General features: G+C 36.8%; 1 protein-coding gene across 3 annotated transcripts; it reads right to left on the bottom strand.

Annotated features, from left to right (window-relative positions):
* Positions 1–2,829: 2,829 nt before the first annotated feature.
* Positions 2,830–8,472, bottom strand: LOC124382039 (CD209 antigen-like protein C). 3 transcript variants are annotated; one of them, XM_046844123.1, is made up of 5 exons: positions 8,179–8,472; positions 6,205–6,390; positions 3,935–4,059; positions 3,362–3,468; positions 2,830–3,275 (listed from the first exon to the last, which is right to left on the bottom strand). In XM_046844123.1, exons 1-5 carry the CDS (start codon positions 8,300–8,302, stop codon positions 3,131–3,133), a joined length of 687 nt encoding a protein of 228 aa, XP_046700079.1. In that variant the 5' UTR covers positions 8,303–8,472; the 3' UTR covers positions 2,830–3,130. The 3 variants fall into 3 exon arrangements, with proteins under 3 accessions (XP_046700079.1, XP_046700077.1, XP_046700076.1); XM_046844121.1 differs by having other exon boundaries at positions 6,205–6,504; positions 8,179–8,471; XM_046844120.1 differs by having other exon boundaries at positions 6,205–6,507; positions 8,179–8,467.
* Positions 8,473–11,807: the final 3,335 nt, after the last annotated feature.

Below are 11,807 nucleotides of genomic sequence, written 5' to 3'. Positions count from 1 at the left end.
TGTTAAAACCAGGGTTACATGATAGCGCTTTAAAATTAGCCGCAGCGGTCTCATCCAAGCAGGGTACCATACGTTAACGCAGAATCAGCGACGACAAAGAAGGTACAATTGATAAGCAGTAAAATAGTTCTGTGGATCTGTAAAGACCAGGGCATGTATAGGAAACCTCCTTTTCCCTGCTTTCCACAGCTTTCATTGCTTCTTAGTAAAGAGAGTACGAGTGGCAGGAGTTATGCTGATTACACCCGTGCTGATCAGATCAGTCTTCTATCAAGGGTATCACTTCCCAAGCGAATGCCACAGCCGGTCTTTCCTCCTTCAGACACGCCCTGCATGCCTCTCATGTACACTATATATCCACCATAATGCACACATACACACTGTTTATCAGGTTTTTTACAATGTTAGATGCATTTATAGCTTTAAACAAATCAGAGTCTCTATACCTCCAATCCACATGTGAATCCAGAGCGATAGAGATTTCAAAACGAGTTGAGAGAGAAAGCGAGAGAATAATAATGGCTGAGAGAGAGGTGTAGTAGAGGAAGTTAGAGAAGGTGGTAAGTAATATTAGACCAGCACACACTTCACCTCCTCCTGCACCCACCAGGAAATGAAAATAAATTCCTGAATGTTTATGTGATGATTCAGGAGTCAGATGGATTAAGAGACACTTCCGTGGAAGATCAGAGAACAGCAACATAACGTCACATGGTGGTTTATGAAATAAATGTTTAAATATCTGTTACTCATCATGTTATAAATCAATGTCATAGATGAACATTTTCATTACTTTCATTCCATTCACCAGAGAGAAGAAACAGGGTTGGATTTGAAACATGAGCATGTTCTTGACTGGGTAGAGTTTCTGTGCATGTTCTCACCCTATGAGTTTTCTCCACGTTCTCCAGTTTCCTTCATACTTCCAAAAAGATTGTACTCCTTGGTATGATATAATGTAAACAAAGAATTCATTATCAGATGAGAATAAAAACAGATTTCCAGAACATTAAACCCATATGCAGACTGTGTTACTCGTACTAAACTTTTTTTTTTTTCTTCTGGTAAAAAGTTTGCCTAAAAATCATTTCCTAAAATCAGTAAAATGATCTGCCATATGAGCAAGTTAGAACTACACTAGAATAGTGTTAGAAACTGGATAGAATTATGGGCAACACCTGAGCATCAGATTGGTATGTGCTTTTTAAACATCTCACTCCACATTTATTTACAGTTATAATAACCTCCACTCTTCTGGAAAGATGTTCTACTAGACTTTGTGGAGATTTCCGCTCAGTCAGCTACAGGGTTGTTTAAGTCAGGTACTGATGTAGGTGAAGTGAGGAGGTCTGGGATGCGTTCACATACATCCCAAAGTTGTTCAATAGGGTTGAGGTGAGAACTTTATAGCAGGCCACTCAAAGAACACTAAGTCATTTAAAGCATATCCTCTTGGAGATGGATCTGTGCACAGATGCATTGTCATGCTGAAACGGGTTTGAATCTACTGATCTGTGTAACGGATAAATGTAATTCTTCAACATCTAAAAGACATCCATTACAATTGTGGTAATGGTTTGAGGAAGAACAGAGTGAACAAAAATGTGTACAGTGCATTTAGTGCCCTCGTGTGGCTGAAGGATATAAAGACATTTTGGAATCTTGGTTGCCTGTTGTGCTTTTATGCATAGAGCAAGAATTTTCTTTTAGCTGCATAACATTATAATTTATAGTATGTAGATCTTATGGCTACAATCAGCCAAGGAGTTTATGTTTTCATGGTTCTAAAAGTTTTTGAAATTGTGCACAATGACGTGTATTTAATTGTGTAATAAATACATTTAGGGTGATATTTATACCTGAAATAGAAGCTCTCAGAAATGTCTCCACATGTGTGGACTTCTCAGAGAATATGTTTTACCGATCCAGTGACGGTAGAGAAGCAGAGACGAGTTGGTTCCCCCAGAACATCATTCAATCTAGAACCTGCCAGTTGGTGGTATCTACTTATCACCAACATAGAGTTTAGTGTGAGTTAAACAGCAAGCAGAACATTTATAGAGGAATAAATGATGGAGAAACTCTACAGTGTTCCTTACAGAATTCTCCACAGTGTTCTCCACTACAGTCTCCACAGCATTCCTTAAAATATGCGCCACATTGTTCTTTACAGCGTTCTCCACAGCGTTCCTTACAGTATTTTCTACACAGTATTGTCCACTTCATTCTCCTCAGCGTTCTTCACAGCATTCCTCACAGCGTTCTCCACCACATTCTCCACAGCGTTCTTCACAGCTTTCTCCACAGCTTTCTTCACAGTGTTCTCCACCACATTCTCCACAGCGTTCTTCACAGCTTTCTCCACAGCTTTCTTCACAGTGTTCTCCAAAACATTCTCCACAGCTTTCTCCACAGCTTTCTTCACAGCATTCTCCACAGTGTCCTTCACAGCATTCTTCACAGCATTCTTCACAGTGTTCTCCACCAAATTTTCCACACCGTTCTTCACAGCATTCTTCACAGTGTTCTCCACCAAATTCTCCACCACATTCTCCACAGCGTTCTTCACAGCTTTCTCCACAGCTTTCTTCACAGCGCTCTCCACCACATTCTTCACAGCGTTCTTCACAGCATTCTCCACAGCGTTCTTCACATTGTTCTTCACAGCATTCTTCATTGTTCTCCAACAAATTCTCCACAGCATTCTCCACAGTGTTCTTCACAATGTTCTTCACAGTGTTCTTCACAGTGTTCTCCACAGTATTCTTCACATTGTTCTCCACAGTATTTTACACAGTGTTCAAAGTGCTGCAGTAACACACAACATCATTGAAAAAATAGAATGCTGAACATTCTGTACATTTTATTCACGCTTAACAAAATTAGCCAAAGTTCATGCTGTGAAAAAGAAACCCTCGATGGTGTTCAGGCATTTCTGAGTTAAAGCACATTGTAAATCGGCTGATGTGGCATTTACCTCCTTCTTCTTTTTTCCTCTTCTGATCTTCATACTGTATTACAATTTATTTATCATAATTCCTTCACTTTATTTTCTATAAAATAAAATCTTAAACATCTTTAATTTAACCTTCACCAAACAGGCTACTCGGTGTATCCACAATGATTCTACTCAGTTCTTCTTGCAAAGCCCGAATACAGGGAAAGTGCAGGGATAATCAGCCCAGGTGAGAACTTCAGCTTTAGCAAATTTGCTCCCAGTGACAGCACAGTCCTCCTCCTGCTTGTAATCATTTGGTTCCCCGTCCCACCAGTATCTGAGAACATACAGAGTCAGAATTTACTCCTAATCTGACACACATCAGTGCAGATCGACAATAAAAAGTACATAATAAGCATTTACTTGGTGCTCAGCGGTGTGCGGTCCACCCACATCCACTTTCCTTCTTCTTCAGTGTCGGTCAGACCGATCCAAGCCTCAACACCACGGAAACGTCTACTGAGGTACTCCTGAAATGACCACACTATATTTACAAATGTTTTGGGAGACCTGACTTTTCCATCCATATGTGTTTCTTCTCCAAACTGTTAGCAGTAAGAGGCAAACAAATGTATACAATTTCTTTAGATGCAGTAAAATAAAATGTTCTCTTCACTCACAAAGCACAAAGGCTTTACATGGGTTGGAATGGAAGATCTTGAGTGTTACAAAGCTCTGGTATAGCCATTTTCCCCACGGTCCTTTTTTTCCCCTCCAGATCTTTACAACACATCTAATTTTTTAATTCGATTTCCTTCACATTATTTGCTGCAAAATATTCAACAAATTCAACCCAGGTTCCCCTCACCTAATTTCCACACGCTCACTTTACAACCTAGTAGAACATCCCAGAAGAGTTGAGGTTGTTATAGCTGTGGAATGTAGAATGAGATGCACATACATATGTACTTATTTGTTTAAATAAAGAGTGATGACCTGCTCTTCTTTGCTGCTGATGATCACAAGGTCGGCTCCTTTCGCCTTGCAGTCTTGTCTTGAGTCACTCCAGCTTTTCTTCTGGGATGTGATGAAATACCTCAGACACTGCTGGATGGAATTATCTGCAAAGGGGTGTTTTTTGCAGAGTCAGTGCTTTTAGAGCTGAAATAAGCACGAGACATAATAAGTCACATGTACCATTACGTTTCGTTTGTTCGTTTGTATTTCAACGTTCACCCTGAACAATCTTAATGGTAACACAAAAATGTACCAAAATATACAAAACCTTGTCAAGACCAAAACGAGGAAGAGCACCCTCTGTAAATCAGACACAGATTTGACTTTATACTCGTCACACTTTCAAGTCAAGTCAAGTCAAGTTTACTTCTATAGTGTTTTTCACAAGAGACATTGTCTCAAAGCAGCTTTACAGAAATCAACAGTCAAGGTGACGTAGAACAGTAGAACTGTAGAACTGTAAGAACCTCAGCCTGGCCCACGGATCGTCAACGCTAATGCTGAATTTGATCTGTGCAGGTGTACAAACTTATTATACAATACGATGTTGCTTATGGTCAAGAATCATCCAGTTTTGTCATCTGGAGCAGATTTTTTTAATGCTACATAATGGAATTAGCATCACAGTTCTGTGTGTGTGAGTCTGAAGATGGGACTTTAGTGAAAAACGTCCCTTACGTCTGTTTCCTTGCTTCTTTAGAAGACATGATCTCAATCTAATTTTTTTTAAAAGCATGCTGTTGAGAAGTTACACTACTATTAAGAACTAAATAAACCTGCTTTTTTTTTTGCTACGGTTAGACTAGCATCGATTCCAATAACTAGCATAATTGGCTAAGTCAAATTCTTGCTAATGGAAAATATTTTTTTTACAGGATATTTTACTGTTTATTACTGTGATGAACTCATTAACATGATTCAAGTTTCAGGCCAAAATATAATTGCTTTTTTTTTTTTTTTCACCTGAAAACATGAGCATTGACTCCATTTCAGCAATGTTTTTTTTTACTTTTAATTGGGTGTGTTTTATTTTCGGCTCGACTCTTCTCACGAGGTGAGATTTGACGCATTATTAACACGCGCATGAACTAAGTATCATTTCTCAATATGATTGTACACCCCTTAATGCTTAGTTTCTATTTTCTAAAAAGTTTTTTTGTATTTTTTTCTTCTCCAGTCTTAGAAGTCAGAAGTGAATCTCTCCTTTCCACAGTTTCACTTCCTCATTAGACAAAGTGTTTTATATTAAGTTAGCATTATCACATTCTCTTCCTCATCTTAATTCTTATTATAAAAAAAACCTTTGCATGCAACTACCCCATGCAGATGTTTATGTGGTCAACGACATCAAAAAATAAGCAAAAAATAAGAAAAGTTCTTCTCATGTATACCTCGTTTCTTTCTGAGATCAGTATCCTTTTTATTTTTTATTATTTAATTTTCTATTGAAGAAACCTGACAAGTCACATATAATATATAAAACATACAACACGTGTGTTCTCAGTGTGTCATTTATTTTTTGGCAAAACATTTTGGTTCTCTCTTAAATCGTGAGCAAATGGTCACTAACACAGCAAGAGCCTTACCCCATAGTTTCATACAAAGGAGGATTAGGAGCCTGCAAACCTCCATAAATACATACATACAGAGAATAAAATATAACAACTATTTAAAAATTACATTACAGGTTTCTTTGTAAGTGTGGTTCCTCTAAAGGTTTCTTAACCCTGGTGAAATTGTCTGCATTAATAAAATGTATTGGGAGTGAATTGAGTTTCAAAGTTAATCCTGCTCCAACTACTCAATAAAATTTCAGAAAGGCATCAGGAACCATAAGAACAGTTTAGAATGAGATGAGAATCATATGTTGTTATCTACTGTCAACTCTACATAGCAACCCTATAATCAAGTGTGTTTCTTATTTAAATTGTGTACGATTTATTTTTATAGTAAGTGAAGGAAGTGGTTGTAATTAGTCACTTCGTGATGTGAGGTGAGATCTTCAAATGTGTTGCTTTTGAGGTTAAAAACATGCAGACTATATAACGAGAAAGAAGGTCCAAAAGGAGAAGTTTGGTTCCTTATGATTGCTCTGTATTTAATGATTTCCAGGGTGTTATTGTTCACATCCCGCCTGGCTTTGAAGAACAATTTCTGAAGGAACAAAAGAAAATAATACACTGCTATAAAAATCCTGCAGATTTGAGGTAATGTCGATGAAGACGTGTAACAGTTGGAGAACTACTTACTCAGACTGTCTCTCTCAGATTCAAGCTGGTCTCTCTTGGATTGAAGCTGGACTTTCTCGGATTGAAGCTGGAATTTCTCGGATTGAAGCTGGACTTTCTCGGATTGAAGCTGGTCTCTCTCGGATTGAAGCTGGATTTTCTCTGTAGTCATGTTGTCATACCTGATCAGCATCTGGTCTCGTTCTCCTGCCATGGTGTTGAGTTTCATAAACATCACAATGATGCAGATGAGCAGGAGGCCACAAAGGAGAGAGACACACACTGCGAACAATGTGGGGCATCTGCTTCCTGCAGGTTTGTCTACTACACACACAAATTAAATTGAATTTAAATTAATTTTCATTACATATATATATATATATATATATATATATATATATATATATATATATATATATATATATATATATATATATATATTATGTTATCGATTATTGATTATTGGCCTTTTATTGTGGCCAGCCTAAAGCACACCTGAGCAATAATCACACTGTCTTAACAGCATCTTGATCTGCCACACCTGTGAGGTGAATGGATTATCTGGGCAAAGGAAAAGTGCTCACCAACACAGATTTAGACAGACGTCAACAATATGAGACGGCACTGTGCAGCCGCAGAAGAACTCGCGGTAGTGGCGGAAAAATCAAGCCTTACAGATGCTACAGGTGTAGGACACTTTTCAGAGCTGTGTGTCAGAGTGAAATGACTGCTGCTTTACAATTTCATTTTGACACTGGTTAGCTTTTTGTAAATACAAACTACACCCCGTACGTTTTTTGTGATTTTGTGAGCGATCTTTGTGTTTGTAATGTTGGAGAATATAATAAAGGTTTGTTTTGAGAATCGACAGTGGTTTGTATTGTATACTGGTAAATCTCTGCTGTTAGTTGGTGCACATGTGTCTTTTGTTGTTAACAAACATGTATGTACATTTTTATATCATGCCTTCATCAAACAAATCGCGGCAACGATGTTGTGTAAATAAACCTCCAAAAACACGTGCATGCACATTCTCATTTAATAACGCACATCATGTACATAAAGAAATTTCAAGCACGTTAATATATTGCCGCCATATTGGTTTTCGTTTATCTCGATCATCGGTTATCTCGATGCTTTTTGGCGTCCCCTTGGCCCTCGACATAACCAGGTTCCACTGTATCAATATTATTGATATATACTAAACAAATAATATTTTATATATATATATATATATATATATATATATATATATATATATATATATATATATATATATATATATAAATGCATTAAAACACATTAACGCAAATTCATTTTAATGGCACATATTTTATTAACGCGTGGTTAATGCAGCACTCATTTCTGTTTGACGATTAAAAATATATATAAAAATTAATAAATATAAAAGAGGCGAAATTAAAACCTTCAACACAACACAATTATTCACAACGTCCTTTCTTTACTCAGTGCCCCAAGTCTCAAATCAAGCACACATCCGGCAATTAAAACCGTCTGTGTGGAAACAGAAAAAGTTTCATTTGGTGTACTGATTATTTACGTAATTTAAAACAGCGTAATTACTTTAAAACGTTAATAAGAGAATTTGTGCAAAAGAAAGAGAGGAAATTGGGAACCAGTGGTGTGAAACCATGTTGTTTTTTTCCATGTGGTTAATAAACACGAACAACTTCTTTTAATAGCATTTATGATCTTTAAAACATGTCTAGTCTTCATGCTTTATGTTGAGTTTAGTTTCAGTAAAATAAACATACATTTGCAGAAAGCATCCAGATTTGTGGATTAAACTGCGCAAATAATTGATTAACATTTTAATATATATTTCATGTATATGTTTGACTTTCTGACTAACATATGAAGAATTGTAAAATATAAGAAATGTTCACAGATACTATATGCCCAAAGGTTCATGTCCTGGTATCATCATCCTCATAACCACACTGGTGTTGGTGTGTTCGAGTGTGTGTTCTTTACCTGATTGTTTGGATTCCTGGTCATTTAGGATGCAGGAGTCCCTCTGTTTCTCCCAGTTTGCGTATACACATTCTCCGGGATGATTATCTTCTGTATTCTCATAGATATCTGACCTCCTGTCCATCCTGCTCTCCACGGTAACCTCTTTGTTACATGCACGTGTTTATTCCCACTACATACCAGGTCTAATCTAAAGTGGATTCAAATTAGACGGTGTACATAATATTCTCCAGCGCCCTAATGAGGTGTGTGTGTCATGCGTCAACAATAAATTTCAATTCAGATGAAGGAAGTACAAGTTTTGCTTTGGGGGGTGGGGCCTGTTCCTTAAACTTTCTTAGTGAAGATGAGAGTGTGTAGGCTGGACAATAGAGAACAAGGTTCTGATGTGAAATTCACAGGTTAAGAGTGTGTGTATATTGAGAAGGTTCCTGTGAAACCAAAGCCACAGCTAATATTAAAGGCTAAATTTAGATTTTAGAGAAGAAATGACTTCCTGTATTTGTAAAGCTTTTTTTTTAAGTGCCATTATCAGAAAATACACTAAACAGAAGATTTGCATGTGGTTTTTGAACATCTTATTCCACATTTAGTCCCCAGGGGTGTTAGTAAAATCAGGTACTGATGTAGTTGAGGTGAGGAGCCTGGAGTGCAGTCAGTGTTCACATTCATCACAACGGTGTTCAATAGGGATGAGGTTAGAGCTCTATAGCAGAAGATCTTTGTGCACGGGGGCAGTGTCATGCTGGAACAGGTTTGGGTCTCCTGGTTCAGGTAAAGTGAAAATCTCATGCTACTGCTTCCAAAGGTGTTTTATACAATTGTGTGCCTCCAACTTTATGGTAAAGGTTTTGGGGAAGAAACACATTGGTGTGGAAAAGTCAGGTGTCCCAGTACTTTTGGCAGTATAGTGTACATCTTAATTTAGTAAACACTGTGTCAGGATTTGGATCAATCCCATGGAAAGTGACCAGAAAGCTGACAAAAATAACTTCACTGTAAATGTCATACATTTTAGGTACATATAAAGATCATGAATAATACAAAATTAATACTACTTTTAACAAATATACTGTATTATTTATTTAATTTTTGAAAATATTTGTTCTTATTTGTGAGCCTTGCTATATGCTATATTGCTATATGATTGTCAGGGACATGCAGATGCATTCCGAGCTGTCAATCAAACAAAGACATTGGTTTAGTTTTAATTAAACCCAACAATCAATTAAATCGTTTTGCATGATGTTATAAATTGCTAATTGCTATTTATAATGTGTATGTGAACGACATCAACATCTTCCAGAAGATTAGCATGGTCACTGATCTACTCCCTGTGTTAGTTTAGTGTTAGGAATGGACAGGTATGTACAGGTTAACAACATTATACACTCTCGAAAATTTCTAGATTAAAAGAAGTGGATAAAAAAAAATGCTGTAACTTGCAAATTGAATGCCTACAAAAAAAGTGTCTATAGTGGAGAAAAATCTAAAATGTTACGCCCCAATCCCCATTTCCACGCACTTTGTGTTAAATAAAAGTCCCTGTAAACTGAACACACACACTGAGTGTGTTTTCTGAACCAAGAACTTCCTCCTGAAGTGACACTTGAGCTCCATGTCCTCAAAGCTAGTAATGCTGATACAAGTGCATGCTGTGGATCAAATATTTCGCAACAAGAAATAGAGCGAAAGAGAGAACGAGAGAAATCTTCTTCTTCTTTCGGTTGCTCCCATTAGGGGTCACCACAGTGGATCATCTGTCTCCATATCAATCTGTCCTCTACATCTGTCTCTATCAAACCAAAGAGAGAGAAAGAGAGATAAATGTTTGTGCCAAAATCTGAAAAGATAAAACCACAACAAAAACACAGCTGAAATCATCTGCATCTCTCTTTCCTTCATCACAAACATTTACACCACACACTGAAACTGCAACACCACCAGTGCTGTAGCTAACCACACACACACACACATCTCACACACTCTTCACCCTCCTGCCATTTGGCGAAATATACCAAATATACCAAAGCAATCAGTAATTACTGTATATCGTACTAAAGGTATATGGTTGACCTGACAATTAAAGCCACTTCACTCAATCAAAAAATAAAACGAGTTATTTTGAGAGGTAAATCTCTTTAAACCAAAAGATTTGTAAAGCCTGTACAGTCAGTCATGAGAATATTTACTGTCAAATTTGATCTGTTTAACAATAAAAAGCAAGGCAAGTGCGTATATATTCAAAACAACCACCAGGGGGCGCTAGTGTCACTTGGAGTTAGTGAGCATGACGTCACACAATTTATGTAAAACACCTTAATCGCGTGCAAACATTTAATTTTTTTTTTTTTTTTTTTTTAATGTTACAAAATAAATAAATAAAACCCCAAAGGCACATGACAAGTCCTGAGATTAGAAATTTAATCCACATAAAAATCAGAAGATCAAACATCTGGATTTATTTTTTTCCATACAGGTACATGCATAGTAACGATTTATTATTCTCCTAATGTAAAGGCAAAAAAAAGAAAAGGAAATTAATTTCCGGTCTAAAATGTAAATCCTGTATCCATTAACTTCAGCAAAGACTAGGAAAGTTTCAACAGTCAGTTCCTGGGATTCGGATGTACAGTGCAACACTGCTGATGATCCGGTTTTTTGTATTGCATTAGGATCAGAGTAAAAAAAAAGAGAGAGAGAGAACAAAGACCTAGCAAACACGTACACAAGTACAATTTTTTATAAGAATAAGTGAAATATAATCATAATAAAAAAACGCAGAAATGGACACACCGAAGTGTAAATAATTGTAAAAACATCAAACACTAATGATTATTATAAATAGCATTTTTTTTTATACTTTTATTTTTTCTTTCAAAAAATTACATTCCCTTAAAACAGGTGTAAATGAGTAGTCTTGCTGAGAGTTTTTGTGCTGCTGTGCAAAATGATTGGTTGTGATGTTTGAGTGTTAAATCAGAACATGAATGTTTCCTATGTTTAATCTGTATAAATCCGGGATTAAACTGAGCCCAATCCGCAGTCCGAACACGTGTCACCCGTCACCCTGAGTGACGATCCCGATCCCATCTGTGAATTCTTTAACAGTCTGAACAGACCAGCGTGTGAGATCAAACTCAAAAGCAGTCAATTCATCCCAAAGGTGTTTAACCATGTTGAGGTCAGAGCTCCATAACAGGAGATCTTCCACACACTTCCAGCCCATGTAAAGCAGAACGTCATGGAGCTGGCTTTGTGCACGGGGGGTTGTCATGCTGGAGCAGGTTTGGGTCTCTGGTTAATGAAGTGTAGGGGAAAAATGTACTGCTACAGCATCTACCTCCATCTTTGTAGGAACATTTTGGGGTCTGTTACAGCTCCCTTCTTTAGAGGTGAGAAATGTTATACTTTAACTCGAGTGAAATGTAAAAGGGGGAGTTTTTATTTTATTTAAGGAATATTTAATCAGGGGATCAGTACTTTTGCTAATGTATGGGAACTTCATCCATATTTCGTCCTCCTGGTGTATATATATATATATATATATATATATATATATATATATATATATATATATATATATATATATACACACACACACACACTTTTGAAGACCAATGAACTTC

The sequence above is a fragment of the Silurus meridionalis genome, chromosome 29 (assembly GCF_014805685.1).
Source record: "Silurus meridionalis isolate SWU-2019-XX chromosome 29, ASM1480568v1, whole genome shotgun sequence".
In the NCBI taxonomy this organism is placed as follows: Eukaryota; Metazoa; Chordata; class Actinopteri; order Siluriformes; family Siluridae; genus Silurus; species Silurus meridionalis.
This window is presented reverse-complemented; position numbering and strand designations above follow the sequence as displayed.